Here is a 21,218-nt window from a genome sequence, read left to right on the forward strand (position 1 = left end):
TGTATGGAAATTTTGTTAGCGTATTAATATATAGATAGTAGGATAATTTACGGCCTATGCAATACGGGCGCTATGATGCCGGTTGCCGTTTTGACCTAAAACCAAAAACGTTTTTGGGATTTTTGTTTTCGTTTAATATACAACGTAAAATTTTCCGATTCAGTCAAGTTACATTTAAATATTAATAAACTAAGTTGAAATAAAATAATATATTATAAAATAAAATAAATTAGCATAAAATACAATATAAAAATTTTAATGTTATATCTTTGGAGCTTATTAATTTTTTTTTCAGTATAAGACGTGCTTTATCTAAAATGAGCATAGAATCTGGAAATGCAAAAACATTTTGGGGCGAATTTGCCATTAATTGTTATAAATAAATTTTGTCAGTTTCAACAAAAGTTAACTCATTATTTGTGATTTTATGTTTGTTTTTTGAAAGCAGCTAAAATAAAAAACAAAGAATCTGTTAAATAAAGACCTATGTATTTACGTGTAAGCAAAATTTGCCACAAAAAATGGGCCGTCAAAAATTAATTCTATTTAAGATTTTTTGTACGCTACAAATTATTTTGGAACAATTTTTTTAGAATTTTGGAACAGGCCACTATAGGTAAGTGGCAACAATGGGAAGCCGTATTTGTATGTAGGTGAAACATTTGTGCTTTCGAATTTAGCGGGGATACATAAGGTTTATGTCTTTGAAATTCGCATTAGAACACTCAGATAATTGTTCCCACGTGTAAGCGAAATTTGCCACAAAAAATGGGCCGGTCAAAAATTAATTCTATTTAAGTTTTTTTTCAACGCTAAAAATTATTTTGGAACAATTTGTTTAGGATTTTGGAACAGGCCACTATAGGTAAGTGGCAACAATGGGGAAACCATATTTGTATGTAGGTGAAACATTTGTGCTTTCGAATTTAGCGGGGATACATAAAGGTTTAGGTCTTTGAAATTCGCATTAGAACACTCAGATAATTGTTCCCACGAAAATGAATTTCGATATTTGGAAAGATTGTTCGAATTTACAAAAAACTATTTCTATTAATTATAAACAAATAGAGTAATATTTGTTAACAAAAATAGGGCTATGCACTGCGGCTGATCCATACGAATCGATTCATATAACTTTTATATGATTTTACGTATGCTAAATATGCGAAACAGCCTTTCAATTGATTGTATGGAAATTTTCTTAGCTTTTAAAAGGGAGTTATATAGCTTTTAAAAGGGAGTGATCCTTAGTTCTATATGTGGACGCCTTTTCGAGATATCGTCATAAAGGTGGACTAGGGGTGACTCTAGAATGTGTTTGTACGATATGGGTATCAAATGAAAGGTGTTAGTGAGTATTTTAAAATGGAGTGGGCCTTAGTTCTATAGGTGGACGCCTTTTAGAGATATCGCCATAAATGTGGACCGGGGTGACTGTAGAATTTTTGTGTACGATATGGGTATCAAATTGTTATGGTTTCGCATCTTCGACGGGAAGCAGTAAGGAAGGCGGTCGGCATGATGTTGGGGTGCACAGTGGCTAGTCATTGTCGGCTGGGGCGGGTCCTTGCCAACCTTACTGTTCCTGCGCCATAATCAGAAAAAAATTCCTATCATGCCTATCAAAACTGAAAGCTTTCAAAATCAAAAAACCCTGACAGAAGCGCAGAGACGACTCAAAACGCTTAAAATTCAAAATTAAAACGACATCCGGCGAACCGGATGTCACGGACAGACCCTTAAAACATTCAAAATTTAAAATTAAAAAAAATATATATATCTAACGCAAAAAAAAATACCGAACCGGACACGGCCGGTTACTAACGCTGAAATGCAAAAAAAAAAAAACGCTGAAAATTAAAATAAAAAAAAACTGCTGAAAACTTAAAAGAAAACAAAAGGGAATAACCAAAGAGGGCCGAATATATATAGGGGGCGCCGCGGGTGTTGTTGCGACGCCCGGTGCCTTGTCCCACCCTCAAAAACCATGGCCACCGACGCACCTAAAATTTCGGTGGCCCCATACCTGATTCCCATTTTAAATACTTATTTATTTATAATTCATTTCTATTAACGTATGTAAGCACCAAAAAAAATAAGATAATGCAGGTTTCTTAACCGGGGCTACAGCATTGTTGAAATACGAATAGCTAATTACACTATGAAAATGTAGGTAAGTGTGTGTGGTGTATAAAGTGAGAGAAAAAAAAATGATCCAACAGATCACACTTTATTGGGCCGAAATCGAAACGAAATCTAATATCAATACTTAAGTCTGACTAAGCTCGTTCTGTTGGGGGTTCTTTTCTTTTCTCTTACTTTTGCTCGTAATATTTTAAATTATACAATTATTTATGTCACCTCTTTTTTTTTGATAATCGTTATAAACGCTATGTGTGAGAAAAATATGTAATTAAATGTACTTATGTATTGTAAATATACTACCTACAAAGTAAGAATTTGGTTGAATTTTTTTTCTTTTTCATTCACATTCACAAAACATATTTTAAGACTATAAAGTTTGGATACAAATTTCAATATTTGGGGCTCTCTTACAAAATTATTATGTGGTCGTAGTAGAACTTACTTTTGAGTGTAACTAAATATCATGTTGGTATAATGCGCATAGTATAATGATACTAATATGTAAAATGTACTAAGAAAAGTGGTTACAAAAGCAATAAAGATGAAATTGCGGTAGCAATATGTATTACGTGCACGTATATTACTTTCGTCTGGTTGTTCGAAAGATATTGCCGCAATAGGGATTCATATGTATATATATTCATATGTATATATATATATATATATATATATATATTGTATCTGTATGATATAAGAAAAAAAGTTGAAATCCTTTTAGCCAATTTGCGCATAATCGACGAATGGCTGCTGTCGCAAAAAAAATTGTTTCTTTAAATTTATGGTTGAGCTCCAAAAATGGAACGCTAAAACTTTTCAAATGATACAGACCGCTCTTTCTTATGACTAAAAACTTATCGAACTAGCTTCAATCATTTTGAAGCAAGAAAAAATATCATTAAAATGAAGAAAAGGAGATGTATGCTCCTTGTTGTATAGCTAACAATTTCGAGTATTCAATAATACAATTTGACAAAAAAATCGACCCTTGTTAAATAGTCAACCGGACTGTATAAAACCCTCTAAGTACCACTTAGAAGTTTCTTTAATTACCCTGCAAAAACGCTCTCGTCATTCCACGTTATTTCACTAGCTATTTTACAGTCATAGGTTCATAATCACATTTGCATGGGCGTGGGTAAGTTTTCGGACTTGTCGATGCTGTCGTATCAGCAAGATTCGTTAAATGTTTCTTAAAAATTCTTTTTGGGTCCGCAGGAAATTGCAAAGACGAAGATTCCAACCTGTTCAATACTAGTTAAAAGTTTCGCCACAATTAGAAGGCGTAAAACTATTCACGAAAATTATTTTGCCAGTGTGCTGACCGGGCAGTTGGTTGATAAGTACGTGGGACTCAGTTAAACAGCAAGTAGTGTGCAATTAATAGGAGCACCTTACAATTCCGCATGGGTGGTTTTCACTGCTGCCGGCTTTATATGTCGCTTCTCTTCCTTTTTTTTGGTGAATGTAGCTTTTCTCGTTACAATTTAAAGTTTCCTTGTCTTCTTCGTTTTTTTTTTTTAAGCCCGGAAACGCATGGCTAACTTTTCTTTTTCTCGTTCTTTAAAAATGTTTGCCTTCTTTTTTTACTTTTCATGCCGGAAACTCATGGCAATTGTTCGCTAGTGATCGCCGGTCTTTCTTTCTTGTTTTTCGATACTTTTGTATGGCAACTTTCGCCCCATCACCAGTCACTAGGTGTGTTCGCACGAAAACGCTCCCAAGTGAACCGTAACCGTAGACCATAACAGCAGACCGTAACAAACCTGCTTCGCTTTGAAGACCTGACGATGAAGCGAACAGGAAACCGGATCCGCTGTGGGAGCCCCTGCCAGGGGCCTCCGATGCCAATCAACGTGGGGCACGACTCACCCCTGAGATAAGAGTCTCAAAGTCCTACTCCGAAGCTAGCCGGGCAAAATAGGTTCATCAAAAAAAATTAAGTCAAGTTGGGAATTAATTCTGTTTCCTAGTTTAAAAGGGCTTTGCGGCAATTAGTCATTTGTTATGGAGAACTCGTCAAAACTCCGAAAGATGATTTCTAGTGGCTATCGCCCCCACAGAAAGGCAAAACAAAAAAAAGGTGTAGACATTTTGATATGGAGAACTCGTCCAAACTCCGAAAGGCTAGTGCGACCTAAGCTTGGACTGCCAGGGTGTTCACGGTCCTCGGTGAGTCCGCGTGTGAACATCCTATGAGGTCAGTGCTCGGGGAGAATACTGGGCGAGATGTCCCCGACCGCCAAAACGCCTAGACAAAAAAAAAAGTCCGATTGGTAGGTAGATATAAAAAAAGTCAAATTGTAATTTGGCAAAGAAACGTTCTTTCTGGTTCATTGCGGACGAATATCCGAAGTGTGAAAACGACCTATCAATTTCCCGTATAGGTCTTCGAGATCATACAGTGCATTGCCTATTTTTCGAAGCACGCGACACTTCAGGTATTTTGGCAGGAATTTGGCGTTAATGCCTTGTTTGAAGTTACTTACGGCAAAGTTTCTCCGAAAAACTTCCTGACCTTTCTTATAGTTGACTTGCCTAGAGCGCTTGTTATAGGTGGTTACTCCCCTATCCTTGGCCTGATCTAAATTTCTACGGATCTGCTCACGAATATTAGTCAACTTGTCAGTTCTGCTTACTATCGTAACCTGGTCTTCCCGAAGGCTGCCGAGTTTCTCTAAAATTTTGTACGTTGAGGCATGTTGGACCATATTTTGGCCATATAATGCAAAGTATGGAGAATCGCCGTATGAAAATCACTTCTCAAAACTGATAAAATCTCGGGTATATGCTTATCCCAATCGGTATGGTCAGGTTTATCTTTCAGGAAAATCCTAATCTTCGAAACAATTTCTCTATTAACGCGCTCGGATGCGTTTGCTTGGGGAGATAAACTGCTTACCATTGTCACTGTGAATAAACTCAGGGACCCCTACAGCCGGAAAAATTTCTGAAGCGAAGTAATTTATAACGTCAACAGTTGTGGCTTTCTGCATGGGCTTTAGCCAAACGTATTTTGAAAAATGGTCTAGTACTATGAAAAGAAATTGATTTCGCCGCTTAGATCTCGGATACGGCCCTAGGAAATCGCAATATAACCGCTGAAATGGCCTTTCGGATTCAAAAGTACTCCCTATAGGTGGTATCGACTGCTGGTTAGTAGGTTTTACCGATTTGCAGGTATCACAACGCTGGACGTAGTCCCTGACGTCCTTAGCCTGCTGCGGCCAGAAGTACTTCTGCCTAACACGTTCTAAGGTTTTCTGCCACCCGCCATGGTAACTCCGGTTAGCGTCATGTGCTAGTCTCACTGCTTCCTCAGTCAACCCTTTCGGCAACCATAAACGCCACAGCGCGTCTTCTTCCCCTTCCACTCCCTTACGAAATTTAACTCTTTTAAAAATTACCGCGTCCACCACTCGTAAATCCGGAAGCGATTCCTCGTTTTCAGTGACGGTCCGAATCAAGTCTAGATATTCGTTACTGCTAAATTCAGGAGAGACTAAATCTATTTCCCCGGGTGTGGTAGTGAAAGTCAACTCATCGGCATCAAACCGCGAAAGCGCATCTGGTACTACATTTAGGGTGCCCTTACGATATTCCATTTTAAAGTCGTATCTTTGCAGTAAGAGCGACCACCTCTCCAACCTCCCGCTCAAGTCCTTTTGGGTCATTAACCACTTGAGACTGGAGTGGTCCGTGATAATCCGAAACGGTAATCCCTCAACATAGGGTCGGAAGCGCTTCACGCTGATTGTGGCGGCGAGACATTCCAGCTCGGTTACCGTATAATTGCGTTGAGCATTATTCAGTTTCTTCGACACAAACGCGATCGGATGCTCAGCACCCTCGTCATCGACCTGAAACAACACTCCGCCGACACCTATTTTGGAAGCGTCGCATTGTATTACGAATTCCTTGGAAAAGTCTGGTTGGGCCAAGACAGGAGCGGAACGCAAAGCTACTTTTAGTTTTTCGAAGGCCTCTATAGCTTCAGGGGTAAGCTTGAACGGGCCTGATGACTTACGGAGACAGTCGGTCAAGGGACCTGCCAAGTCAGCAAAATTGGTAACAAACGCCCTGTACCATTTCGCCATGCCCACAAACCTACACACCTGTCGAGGGGATTTAGGGATCGGGAAGTTTTGCATTGCTTCTATTTTTCCCGGATCCACTTTCAAACACCCGCTGCCTATCAAGTACCCTTCAGATCAATGCCACTAATAAAATGCGTATTTTTCAGTCTGCTCAATAAGCCGTTGATATGAGGCAGGGGGTATGAGTCCTTCTTAGTCACCGCGTTGACCTTCCTGGAATCTATGCACAGCCTAACTTTGCCTGGTTTCCGAACCAGTACCACAGGACTACACCACGGAGAGTTTGATTCTTCTATTACTCCTAATTCGAGTAACCTGTCTAGTTCGCTGAAAGCTTCGGCTTGCCTCGGTGGCGAAAGAGGGAAATGTTTGCTTTTTAGGGGAACGGCATCACCGGTGTCAATGTGATGCTCTACTAATTTAGTTTGCCTTAGGCCTAACTTCTCGTTCGAATGAAACGTCTCGATGACTTTTCGTAATTCTAATTTCCGGTCTGGTGACAATTCATGGAGGTTAAGTTCCTCCTCCTTTTCAAGTCTAATCTCTATGCACTCTACGCTTGGGAATATTTCGGGAGCTAACGCAAATGCTCTCCAAAAATATACTCCGAAGTAGGCTTCCTGGAGAAGTGAAGGAACAAGGTAAAAACGAATAACCTTTGTGATATTTTTGAAGGTGACTGGTAGGGATACTGAGCCTAAAATTTTTTGCTTGTTGCCGCCCGCGGTATATACGAACGCATGTAAGGGCTGATAATCGAAGCCGTTATCCTCTAGGAATTCTAATCCATTTTTTCCTAAGATGGAGACGTTGGTTCCCGAGTCCAACAACCCTACAAGAAAACTATCTATAATTTTAGCCTTTATGAGAGGCCTTTCATCCTCTGTAAGCCTTAACGTTGTGGCTTGCAGCAGCCTACGCTCCTGTACTCTCCTGTGGTATCTTTCCTGCACTTCAAAATATTGTTCGATACCGGGTATTGTTCGAAAATGGTATGCTTTATTGGTTCGTACCTAGGTTCCCTATCTTCTAGGTTTGGTGAAAATTGCGTTTGGCAAGTGACATCCCTGTGCTGGCGTCGCAGAATCTTGGTCGGCTCGCCCATCGCGGATGAGGACGTTTGAGGTTATTACGTTTGAGGGTTCTTCTGCCAGGGTACTACTGCACCTCGGAAGCTCACCACCTCCATGCAGAGATTCACCCTCTGGTTCAGTGCATGGGGCGACGCCTCGAGCACTGGCTGGTGTGGGAGCTATGATGCTGAACGAGGTTCCCCCGCCTTCTCGCTCGGGTACTGGCTTCCCTGCCTGCGATGGTCCCTAGGGCATTTTGGAGTTAATACTCCCCTATGGCCACATTTAAAACAAAAAGGGTTCCTAATGGGTTCCTCGCAGTATATGTATGAGTGGCCCATTGCCTGGCAATTCCAGCATTGGATTCCCGAATAGTTCGGTTTCCTGTTGCGTCGATATTCCAGCGCCTCTATCTGCGGATCCAATTCGCAATCCTCGCCTTCCATCCTCATGTCCGGGGTTGTCACGCGTGCTTCGTTTACATGTCGTCCTGGGTAAGTGGCTCCCAACAGCTTGCTTTCTTTCAGCACTTGTTCACCTCTGCGTGCTACAGCTCGTAGATCATGAAGGGACCTTACATCTGCGTTGAAAAGCATCAGCTTAAGGCTACTGTTGACGTTCCTCTTTATAATGTCAATCAGTAGAAGCTCCGACATGGGTTCTCTTAAGCGCGCGTTCAAGGAAATTATGCCCGTGTGGAACACGTCATAGCACTCGCTTGCTTTCTGCTTACGCATGGAGATCTCCATCATGATCTCGTGGTCCGGTTTCAGAGTGCCGAACTCTCTTTTCAATGAGTAGCATAAAAAGGCATATGTCGCATTTGGGTTTTGTTTCGTGAACAGCCAGTACCATTCTTCGGCCAGCCCGGAAAGAAACAGGTGGAAACTAGCCATTATTTGTTCGTCCGAGCATTGTGTGCGCTCACACAAGGTGTTCAGCTTAAAAAGGAAATCTACTACGCTCCCAGTGCCGTCGAACGAGATTTTCCACTCCTGCGGTTTCACTACTATGCTGCTCGGAGCAGGGTACATTGGTGGTATTACTGTTGGCAGTGGGTTACGGTCCATCCTATTCGCGTTCCGGTTCTGATTCGCTGATTGCTGCGCAGATTCGAGAGCGGCGTTGAGCTGCTCCATATTGTTTCTGATTGACCCCATCTCTCTCCGCATTTCCTCCTGCGAAGCCTGGAACAGCTGGTGTAGCACGTCCACCCACGGGCCTCCACGAGTAGCTTCGTCCTGCATTCCTGGGGTATTCGCCCGGTCACCTGCAGCTTCTCTTATATTTCCCATTCCATAATTTGGTGGTAAAGCACCAGCTCCATCTGGTGCGTAGGTCGACACATTGGCCATTAGCCCCGAGATATCATGCGCGTTTAATAGGGGCGCATTCCGATTACTGAGAGAATAACAAAAAAAAAATGTAATTTGTTACGTGGTAGTTATGGAAAAAAAAAAACCTTTTGCCGCGTAACGCAGTTAGGAGTCAAAAAAAGGTTTATATATGTATATTTATATGCAAAAAAAAAATTCCAAAACTGGAAAAAGAAAGCGGTTCGTTAAGTTAAATATATAGTGTAATCAATGGGAATGCTGACGCATCCATTTCCCGAAGGCACTCGGGCTACAGTTAAAAAAAATCACACAAATTCATTCATACTTGTCCTTAGTGCTCCTAACCGCAATGCGAGGGGGTATTAAGGCCTCCCTCCGAGACTGGTTGGGGCCACTAGGGTCACTCCAGGCACATACGGGTTGGTCTCAACACGCCCAGCCGCAACGCAGGGGCAGTCTCCAGGGGCTCGCCCCTGGGACTGGTTGGGGGTGCTGAGGCCTCCCGTCCATTCTCACTGTACACCCCTCCTGCCTCCGCCGCAATGGGTGGAGCGTTTTCGGAACCGCTCCCCCAGTCTGGTGGGACAGGAAGGAATGCCACTTTGAATCCCAGCTCAACCCGTCACAATCCAGGTGGCACTATGGGTTGCCACCTGAGACGTGGGATGAGCTGGGGTCCTACAACTCACTCACACACTCATACCAACGACACAACTTCGGCTAATGGGGAAAGTTAAAAAAAATTTCTTTACATTATAAAAAAAAACCCGATTAGCGGACAAAATTATTCCTAGCCGACTAACGGACAACTTCCGGGTAAAAAAAATCCCAATTACAAAAAAAACTAAGTGCGTTCAGCACTGCCTCATCGGGTGAATGCAAAAATCCGGAGGACTGACGTGTAGTCTCGTGGCGCCTTCGACTATTGCCCCCGATGACCAGCCCGGACAACCTGATCTGTCAACCATCCCACCGCAACGTAGGTGGCAGCTCCTGTGGCTGCTCACTCGGACTGGTGGGATGGTCAACTTCACGTTGCCACGTTGGGCGCCATCTGTTATGGAATACGCATTTACGATGGAAGCAGTAAAGAAGGCGGCCGGCATTATGTGGTGGTGCACAGTGACTGGTCATTGTCGGCTGGGGCGGGTCCTTGCCAACCTTACTGTTCCTGCGCCATAATCAGGAAAAAATTCCTATCATGCCTATCAAAACTGAAAGCTGTTAAAATCAAAAAACCCTGACAGAAGCGCAGAGACGACTCAAAACGTTTATAATTCAAAATTAAAACGACATCCGGCGAACCGGATGTCACGGACAGACCGTTAAAACATTCAAAATTTAAAACTAAAAAAAAATTAATCTTAAAAGAAAACAAAAGGGAATAACGAAAGAGGGCCAAATATATATAGGGGGCGCCACGGGTGTTGTTGCGACGCCCGGTGCCTTGTCCCACCCTCAAAAACCGACGCACCTAAAATTTCGGTGGCCCCTTACCTGAGTCCCTAAGTGCCCTCTAAATAAATGGCGACGCCAGCATTCCCATTTTAAATACTATCTATTAACGTATGTAAGCAACAAAAAAAATAAGATAATGCAGGTTTCTTAACCGGGGCTACAGCATTGTTGAAATACGAATAGCTAATTACACTATGAAAATGTAGGTAAGTGTGTGTGGTGTATAAAGTGAGAGAAAAAAAAAATGATCCAACAGATCACACATTATTGGGCCGAAATCGAAACGAAATCTAATATGAATACTTAAGTCTCACTAAGCTCGTTCTGTTGGGGGTTCTTTTCTTTTCTCTTACTTTTGCTCGTAATATTTTAAATTATACAATTATTTATGTCTCCTCTTTTTTTTTTGATAATCTTTATAAACGCTATGTGTGAGAAAAATATGTAATTAAATGTACTTATGTATTGTAAATATACTACCTACAAAGTAAGAATTTGGTTGAATTTTTTTTCTTTTTCATTCACATTCACAAAACATATTTTAAGACTATAAAGTTTGGATACAAATTTCGATGTTTGGGGCTCTCTTACAAAATTATGTGGTCGTAGTAGAACTTACTTTTGAGTGTAACTACATATCAATTTGGTATAATGCGCATAGTATTATGATACTAATATGTAAAATGTACTAAGAAAAGTGGTTACAAAAGCAATAAAGACGAAATTGCGATAGCAATATGTATTACGTGCACGTATATTACTTTCGTCTGGTTGTTCGAAAGATATTGCCCGCAATAGGGATTCATATGTATGTATATATCAGGGATGCACCTTCCACCGTTTCCGTTGAAACACTTCAAAATATTATCGATAAAGAAATTATCAAGATAAATTGTATCTCGTTTTTAACCGAAACGAAAAGCTTTTGTTAACGTTAAAAACGTTAACAAAAACGTGATACTTTGTGTTTGAATTGTGCTGGCAATGCTATAGCCATGGTGAAGCCGCAAGGTGTTAACAGCGAGCGGACATGCATACAAACTCCATGCAATTTGTTTGTGTAATTCGTTGGTAGTAATGTCAAAAATACTCTGAGAAATGTTCGTACTGTCAAAATTCATGAGAAAAGTTGCAATCAGCTTGGCTAATGCTTTCACCTTTACTGCCTACGCCATCAAAATGGATAATATAGCAATGCCAGCATAGTTTGAAATTAATAATCAACATAAACGATCTGATTTCGTTTTGATATGGCAGAAAACGAAACAAAATCATTTCGTTCATTTGACGCTCTTAACGTTAATAAACGAAACGAAATGACTTTGTTTCGTTTATTAACGTTACGTTATCGTAACTAAATGATATCGGTTCGTTGGTTAAGCATGCCTGGTATATATATATATATATATATATATATATATTGTATCTGTATGATATAAGAAAAAAGTTGAAATCCTTTTAGCCAATTTGCGCATAATCGACGAATGGCTGCTGTCGCAAAAAAAATTTGTTCTTTAAATTTATGGTTGAGCTCTAAAAATGGAACGCTAAAACTTTTCAAATGATACAGACCGCTCTTTCTTATGACTAAAAACTTATCGAACTAACTTCAATCATTTTGAAGCAAGAAAAAATATCATTAAAATGAAGAAAAGGAGATGTATGCTCCTTGTTGTATAGCTAACAATTTCGAGTATTCAATAATACAATTTGACAAAAAAATCGACCCTTGTTAAATAGTCAACCGGACTGTATAAAACCCTCTGAGTACCACTTAAAAGTTTCTTTAACTACCTTGCAAAAACGCTCTCGTCATTCCACGTCATTTGACTAGCTATTTTACAGTCATAGGTTATATTCATAATCACATTTGCATGGGCGTGGGTAAGTTTTATGACCAAATTTTTTTGTAGGGTAATTATTTTGAAGTTCATACATGGCTGGTACTTACATGGCCGCCAGAGTACGTACCGTGGGCCTCTGCCGCCGTGGTTACTGGTGATGTTGATTTTGCTGGTGAAATTGACGCTGTTGTTGGTTGTGGTGCGCGGTCTTGGGCGCGCTGTGTTGGTACTGCTGGTGGTTGTTGGGCTCTGGTCCGAGGTGATCGAGTGAACCTGGTGGCAATAAAACTTCGTGTTGACTTTTACGACCTGTATGACTTAGGGCTAATTTTGGCGTTCGTTGTATTACGCTGCAGCGTACTGCTGGCCCTGGAGGCGGAGGTGTTAATTTAGGGGTCTTCTAGCAATTCGCTTGTGCCTGTACTACTATAAGATTGGTATGTGAATTCGGACTTGTCGATGCTGTCGTATCAGCAAGATTCGTTGAATGTTTCTTAAAAATTCTATTTTGGGAAGATTCCAACCTGTTCAATACTAGTTAAAAGTTTCGCCAAAATTAGAAGGCGTAAAACTATTCACGAAAATTATTTTGGCAGTGTGCTGACCGGGCAGTTGGTTGATAAGTACGTGGGACTCAGTTAAACAGCAAGCAGTGTGCAATTAATAGGAGCACCTTACAATTCCGCATGGGTGGTTTTCACTGCTGCCGGCTTTATATGTCGCTTCTCTTCCTTTTTTTTTGGTGAATGCAGCTTTTCTCGTAACAATATAAAGTTTCCTTGGATTCTTGTTTTTTTTTTAAGCCCGGAAACGCATGGCTAACTTTTCTTTTTCTCGTTCTTTAAAAATGTTTGCCTTCTTTTTTTTACTTTTCATGCCGGAAACTCATGGCAATTTTTCGCTAGTGATCGCCGGTCTTTCTTTCTTGTTTTTCGATACTTTTGTATCGCAACTTTCGCCCCATCACCAGTCACTAGGTGTGTTCGCACGAAAACGCTCCCAAGTGAAACGTAACCGTAGACCATAACAGCAGACCGTAACAAAATGAAAAGTGTTCATGAGTATTTTAAAAGGGAGTGGGTCTTAGTTCTATAAGTGGATGCCTTTTCGAGATATCGCCATAAAGGTGGACCAGGGGTGACTCTAGAATGTGCTTGTACGATATGGGTATCAAATGAAAGGTACTAATGAAGGTTTTGTAAGAGAGTGGCCCTTAGATGTATATGTGAAGGCGTTTTCGATATATCGACCAAAATGTGGACCAGGGTGACCCAGAACATCATCTGTCGGGTACCGATAATTTATTTATATATGTAATACCACGAACAGTATTCCTTCCAAGATTTCAAGGGCTTTTGATTTCGCGCTGCAGAACTTTTTCATTTTCTTTTACTTAATATGGTAGGTGTAACACCCATTTTACAAAGTTTTTTCTAAAGTAATATTTTGCGTGAATAGACCAATCCAATTACCATGTTCCATCCCTTTTTTCATATTTGGTATAGAATTATGGCATATTTTTAATTTTTCGTAACTTTCGATATCGAAAAAGTGGGCGTGGTCGGATTTCAGCCATTTTTTATACCAACATAAAGTGAGTTCAGATAAGTACGTGAACGAAGTTTAGTAAAGATGTGTCGATTTTTGCTCAAGTTATCGTGTTACCGGCGGAACGGAAGGACAAACGGTTGACTGTGTATAAAAACTGGGCGTGGCTTCAACCGATTTCGCCCATTTTCAGTTATCGTCATCGAATCTATGCCCCTACCAAATTTCACAAGGATTGGTAAATTTTTGTTCGACTTATGGCATTAAAGGTATTCTAAACAAATTTAATGAAAAAGGGCGGATCCACGCCCATTTTGAAATTTTCTTTTATTTTTGTATTTTGTTGCACCATATCATTACTGGAGTTGAATGTTGACATAATTTACTTATATACTGTAAAGATATTAAATTTTTCGTTAAAATTTGACTTAAACAAATTTTTTTTTTCGAATTTTCTATTGTATTATATGTGTTATAAGGTCAACCCACAAGTTTCATCGCTTTATTCGTCTTTGGTAATGAATTATCGCACTTTTTCGGTTTTTCGAAATTTTCGATATCGAAAAAGTGGGCGTGGTTATGGTCCGATTTCGTTCATTTTAAATAGCGATCTGAGATGAGCGCCCAGAAATCTACATATCAAACTTCATCAAGATACCTCAAAATTTACTCAAGTTATCGTGTTAACGGACAGACGGACGGACATGGCTAAATTAATTTCTTTTTTCGCCCAGATCATTTTGATATATAGAAGTCTATATCTATCTCGATTAGTTTATGTCGTTACGGATTACCGTTATGCGAACAAAATTAATATACTCTGTGAGCTCTGCTCAGCTGAGTATAAAAATTAAAGAAGCCAGAATTTGACAACATAAGAGAGACAGCATACTAAATTCCCTTTGCTGGTTTTGAGAGGACAAACCTAAATTTGAGATTTAATTTGATTATCATTTTATTTTTATTTACATTTCAAGGGTGCTACAATTATATAAAACTTAATACTATTACAATATAGCTTAATTTATTTATAAGTATATCGACCAAATTTTAAATAGTTAACAAACATTTTATTTATTATTATTTAAAATTTTTGTTTTGAGTAAAAGCGCACAATTTTTAAGTAAAATAATGATAAAAATATACATTTGCAATAAAATGATTTAATAAATATCTAATCACTACATATTATTAAATTTATGAAATAATTCTTAATGCATAGACATATTTATATAACCGTTGATAGTTTTTTTAAGCTCAATGCATGTAAGTAGCCTAACATTTTTTTATAGATTTTATAAAAATATATTTATTTTATTTTTTTAGTTTTTCTTTAGTTTTTAAAGTTTTAGATATTAGATTTGAGAGATAGTCGTTATTTTAATTTACTGATGCATTAAAAAGTTTAGAAATTTTATTTCTAATCATATTTTTTAATGACTTATTCGATAGTCAGTATTTCTTTAGAGCTAAAATGAAAGCTATTGTGGCACGGCTAAGGACATTAAACCGACTTGTCCTAGTATAAGTGTTAACTTAAAAGTTTTGTTAACAAGTACGTATCTAAGCGAAATCATAAAAAACTCGCTATCTTTAAAAGTTGAAAGACCAGAGAACGTGTAACTAAAGAGAACCGCCAACAGAACGAATAGTGGGAAACAGTAAAGCATCAAATCGCGGGTAGGTAATTCACTATTGGGGAAATGTGGCATGAAATTCGTCAATTCCAACGCTAGAAAAATATTACTTTTATATATTAAACACAATTTAACTATTTCTTAACGTTTTTGTGAAATTTTAACGAAAACACCGAGTTCTTTGCTAATCTTCAAGTAGGTAAAATCAGGCATGCTTAACGAACGAAACGATATCATTTCGTTACGATAATCAACGTTTATAAACGAAACGAAGTCATTTCGTTTCGTTTATTAACGTTAAGAACGACAAATTAACGTTAATTTGACGATCTTAACGTTAATAAACGAAACGAAGTGACTTCGTTTCGTTTATTAGCGTTGATTACCGTAACGAAATGATATCGTTTCGTTCGTTAAGCATGCCTGGGTAAAATGGTGAATTGCCTACCACCGGTTTGGAAATTTCTCTTGCTGTCCGTCGTTGGTTATTCTCTATAAAGCCCGAGTAAAAGTTCTATTAATGGTGCCATACCACAACCTAAAGCCATAACCATATCATAGCGAGCTAATTGGTTTTTGGTTTTTCGCCATATCCATAACCTAAAAATATTTGAGTTAGAGAATTTATTAACTTTTTGTAGATTTTATTTATTGTTTTGGATACGTTTTGACTAAGAGACCTTTTTTTTGTGGTATATGTTTGTACCTTTTTGCGTTTTCTTAATTTTTATAAAATTTTCACGATTTTTAGGTTAAGGCACCAATAACTGATGCCGATTTGATATGGATAATTAAAATATGGTTATGACTATGGCGTTATGACTATGTCAAATTCAACTTAGGCTTCAGTCTAAAAAAATCCACATCTCTAAACTTTGTTCATAATTACCGATTATTGAGGGAAAAAATTGAGGGAATTTAGTTGTATAATTAACGATTAGGAGTAAAGTAAGAAAATGAAGATAATCTCGTTATATGTAAACCAGATGTAAGTCCGAATCGTTGATTTGATAACTAGATAAATTTTTCCTTAGATAATTGGTATTTATGAACAAATTTTAGAGATTCCAATTTTTTTAATACATAGAAAAAATACCACCTCTAGAGTGTAGTCTCTAATTGGAAGCAAAAAATAAAAGAAAAAACGTGAAAATTTTACAAATGATAATCCAGTTCCCAGGGATGGATATATGTATATATTGAGGACTTATTGTAGATTAGTGCAAATGTAAACGCGGCCTAAGGACTTTAAAAAGTTGTAACTGAAAAAATGAACTTTTTACCTAAGACTCAGCTTACATATGACGAGATTATCTTCATTTTCGTACTTAACATCTAATCGGTCATTAAACTAGATCTCCCTATAAATTTTTGTAGTCGATAATCGGTGTTTATGAAGAAATTTTAAGCCAAGTTTACATATAACCATATTATCTTCATTTTCGCACTTACCTCCTAATCGTTAATTATATAACTATATTTCCCATGTAAATGTTGCCCCTCTATAATCGGTAACTATGAAAAAATTTTAGAGATGAAAATCTTGTTCATACCACACCACTAGAGTGTATTATCTAATTAAAAAAAAATAATAAAAAGAAACGTGAAAATTTTACAGAAAATAATATAGTTACCAGGAATGGAGCATATATAAACGCGTAGATTATTTATTGACGTGGTCTAAAAGTTACTTTCAAATCTCAAAGGTTTGTTAGATAAAATGATATGGAGCAATCATAGAGGCCTGGGGCCCTATTCAGTAACTGTGAGTTTTAAAATGTACACTTTTTCTTCATATAATTTGTATGAAAGAAAAATGTACATTTCAAAACTCATAGTACTGAATAGGACCCCTGGTTATTAGAATATATTATTTATTGTAAATGAGATGTAAGCTTAAAATTCACAGTTAATTCCATTTAAATTTCTCAAATAAGGGCCTGTTAAACTGGCAAATGAATTTTTTGGTTTCTCCGTTCAATTTGTCAGCGCCCTGCTAAACATTTGTTAATTTTTACAGAAAGGTAGTAGCTCTGCGAATGGAAACAAAACTGCCAAAATCAGTTGTAAACAAAAAATATGCCAAAAGGTCAGAGCTGACAAATATGTTGAAGAGTTAGTGGAAGAATTTAAGATGTAAATATAAAACCCAGATGCAGAGAGGTGAAGTAGGAAATGAAAAAATGCATGTGTTTTTGTTTATAAACGAAAAATACGCTTGTTTGCAAACAAACACCTGTAGTGAACGAAACTCCTTTTAAAGAAGATACGCATTTTAGCACGTAGAGGAGAGAATGTCCCTTCCGATGAAAGCCGTCAATCTGAGGTTTTACAAAACAGTGCGGTTTGTGGTATTTTTCATACATGTACAAAAGAAAATCGTTCTGGGCGGCTTCGCACTGTGAAAAGAACATACTAAGTAAAAACATTCCTTGCCATTTTAATTTAACCTTGGGTGGACACACTGGGGTGTGAGTCACCCCACAAAATGTTTGCTGGGTTGTTGTTTGCTTATTTTTAACATCTGGGAATATACCGTTAGCTGTATTTTAGCAACACAGATTTTACTCTTCGAATTCAGGTTGAGCACCAAATTTATGCAGATCTAAAAAAGTGAGTAGGTGAATTTTACCCCAGTGTGTAGTTCGCGTACTTTTTTCCAAAAGGTGAAGTTTTATCTTTTTTCAATTCCATTTCTATAACGAAATATTTTATTTTAGATCAATAATGGCAATGTGGTCTAGAAGCCGTCCTCTAAACGAAGTCGAGGTGGAACGTTTGCTATCGGAGCGTTAAAAGAGCGCTTAGAGTCTACGCATACTGCGTATTCAAATACAGCAAATATTATCAGTGCAGGACATTTGCGCATCTCGTAACGCAAGACCTCCAAAACCTGTTAGATGTGAGTTTTGTGACAGAAAAAAAGACCGGAAGACGTCCAAGGCCTGTGCTAGCTGCCACTTATCTATCTATGACTTGCTACCAATGAAGATTGAATAAATTTTATAATCTCAAATTGTCTTACTTGTTAGAGTGTTTAGCTAAGCTAAGTAAACTTACTTATTTTTATGAATTCGCTATTCTTTCGTATATTCACTTATTTATTTCTAAATTACATAGTTCTTTGAAGTCCAGGATAGTTTCTTGATATTGTTTTTTTCTTTAGAACGCAGAACCTATTTCTGATAGAAATTATCTTTATGTCAATAAAAACCAAGTATGTTATTATATTATTTGATGTCCTTGAATTAATTAAATTAAACAATTCATTTTAAATTTATTTTATCTAAATACTTACAAAAAAAAATGGAAATAAAAACTTTAACTCTGTTTGTGGAAGCATGTTAATGAATTGGGGTGAAACTTACCCCAGTATGTCGTTTACGTAAAAAAAAGGTGTATCTACCGAAGGTTAAGGATCAACTTTCATTAAATCACGATTTTATCAATGTCAAGCACTTAAAAGATAACAGTCATGTTAGAAAATGGGAAACACAAATGTTGATAGGTCGTTGAATGATACATTCTGTACACCCTGTTGAGTCAAAATCACTTACCCAGATTGCGCATTCACGAGTTCAAAATTGCTTCGTTCTGCGCATCTACGTCATAGTTGAATCTTGGGCGAATAAAAAAAGAGCGAGAAAAAGAGCTAAAGGAAAAAAGTCAATTCATACGTCACAAAAACAGCTGATCTAATGTTTACATGCGCAATGCGCAATCTTCTTGTGTGATTTGTGCTGTTGCACTACAATTAACACACATAAGATTGTGCATTCACGAGTTCAAATTTGCTTCGTTCTGCGCATCTACGTCACACTTGACTTCTTCAGCGAATGAAAGAAAGAGAGAAAAAAACAAGAGCTAAAGGAAAATGACGTAAAAATTGCCTTTAAAATAATGTTTACATGCGCAATGCGCCACCTTCTATAATTCCATCATGCTGTTGCACAAATCACCTACCCAGATTGCGCATTCCCGAGTTCAAAATTGCTTCGTTCTGCGCAGCTACGTCACAGTTGACTGCTTGAGCGAATGAAAGAAAGAGAAAAAAACAAGAGCTAAAGGAAAATGACGTATGAATTGCCCATAAAAAACAGCTGATCTAGTGTTTACATGCGCAATGCGCAATCCTCTTGTGTGATTTGTGGTGCTGTTGAGTATTACGATCCACTCAACGGTTGGAGTTTTACGTCTAATAACTGAGCAGAAATACATAGTACAGGTTTACAAGTATGATATGTATGAGAGGGAAACAATTCCTTTCTTTTTCTAACACACTGCCGTTTGACACTTCGGTCAGTGTCAAACTATTGTGGAACTCAGTGGAACCTGCGTGGAACATGCGTTTGACACTGATCGAAGTGTCAAAATTACCGGGGTTGCTGTCGTGGAAAGAGACGCAGGGAAACAAAAAAGGGATCGGAATATCAGATATGGGTTGCTGTGATGGTAAATTTTTTTGAACGAATTTAGTATGAAAATCTAGTGCATCTATATGGGTCCTACAGAAAATTATAAAAAATCATTAATATTAAGAATAGAAACACGAGTGCTAAGTTTTTCTACCCGTTCAAAAGTTCTTCGCGAAAAACAGTTTGAAACCGAGGTCGACTTCAATAACCCGTCCAAAAATGTGGAAAGAGAAATAAAAAGACGCGTTTTGTCCTGTTATCTATAGTTCAAAGGCGAAAAAGTATTGGAATTATTGGAAGCGAGGCAAAAACGCGTCTATTAATACCCCCTCGACGGTTTTGGTCGTGTCTTAACAATCGTCCCCGGTAATAAAGTATCACAATTTGTTAATTAAAATTGTCCAAAACAAATGGATTTTAAAGAGAGATGTAATTAAGTGCTCATTTGAAAGTAAATAAGGATATTTCTTTGTAATTTTGCAATAAAAATTTTACACAGTTTTCGTTAGCAGCTACTACACTTTTCTTGGACCTAAGAAGTACAACAGTGCCAAATAGCATCCACACAAAAAACGAACAAGAACAAGCAGTTTATCAGGTGAGCGTGGCTGTGCTACATATCCTACTTGTAGACCTGTACTATGCAGAAATATTTTTCGACATTTGCTCATCGTGTTTATTCGTCTATCTGGCGGTTCTTCGACATTTTAAGGTGTTGGTTATGAATACAAGTTTTCCTCTTAATATTATGGTGAAGTGCAAATAATAATTTAAAAGTCCTTTTACTTCAAATTTAAGGACAGTTATGCCATTTGACAGTCGTTTCAACTCACCGTTCATAAAACAAAATTTCTTACTTAATTAACCAATGTTAAACATTTTGCACTTAATTAGCTAATTTCCATATTCTATATTAAAATGTGTAATACCTTCTATTTACCATTCACTTCCTTTCCGACAGTCTTTAATATTTGATAACTTGGATTAGAAAATGCTTCACCAGCTCTCGTTCCATTATTGTTTGTTAACTTTTTTGGAGATTTCAAATTCACATAATTATCATCGCCGCTCAATTCTGTTTCGGTGATATTATGACGCGGTGACGGTGTAGGTATGGCACTATTGCGTGTTTTTTGCTGTAAAATATTTTTAGCAAATTTTCGACCTTGTTCTGGACTTTCATCCACATCTGACGTATGCTGAGCACCGATTAGCATTGGTATCTCTTCAGGTTGTATACCCTCTTTATTTCGATTTTTATTTACTGGACTATCCAGATTATTCTCCAAAGTTGGAGAATTTTGTGATTGGGATGATGTTGGTGATGGCGCACTATGATCTGGGAAGGTGAAAGAAGTTATAGTTGTATTTGGATCAGCATCATCACTTCTTAGACTATTATCATTATCTTTTCGTCGTGCTGGTGAAAAAATAGTTGTGCCATCTTCCATACTTATATTTAGATAATCATCAGATGAGGATGGCTGAATACCTGAGTGTGTATGATGTGTAAGGAGAAACGCACATATCGCATATAGTGGAAGCAAACCATCGGGTTAATCGAATGAAGTTGTATTCAGAGACAAAGTGTACAATGTATATGTTTTGTAGGTGGAATTGCGTGAATATATGGGAAAAGACAATTTACAAACATTAGAGAAATAACT

The 21,218-nt window shown here is 37.9% G+C and overlaps 1 protein-coding gene across 24 annotated transcripts in view; it reads right to left on the reverse strand.

The window, feature by feature from the left end:
• Pvr (PDGF- and VEGF-receptor related) overlaps positions 1–21,218 on the reverse strand; it is a 372,948-nt gene that overhangs the window by 7,933 nt on the left and 343,797 nt on the right. For 22 of the 24 annotated variants that reach the window (XM_067768034.1, XM_067768040.1, XM_067768043.1 and 19 more), the window contains one exon: positions 15,758–21,043. In XM_067768034.1, coding sequence (XP_067624135.1) covers positions 20,484–21,043 — 560 coding nt within the window. In that variant the 3' untranslated portion in view covers positions 15,758–20,483. Of the gene's footprint in view, positions 1–15,757; positions 21,044–21,218 lie in introns of those variants that run through there. The other 2 variants (XM_067768038.1, XM_067768052.1) reach the window with 2 other exon arrangements.

This window comes from Eurosta solidaginis, chromosome 2 (genome assembly GCF_040869045.1).
Source record: "Eurosta solidaginis isolate ZX-2024a chromosome 2, ASM4086904v1, whole genome shotgun sequence".
In the NCBI taxonomy this organism is placed as follows: Eukaryota; Metazoa; Arthropoda; class Insecta; order Diptera; family Tephritidae; genus Eurosta; species Eurosta solidaginis.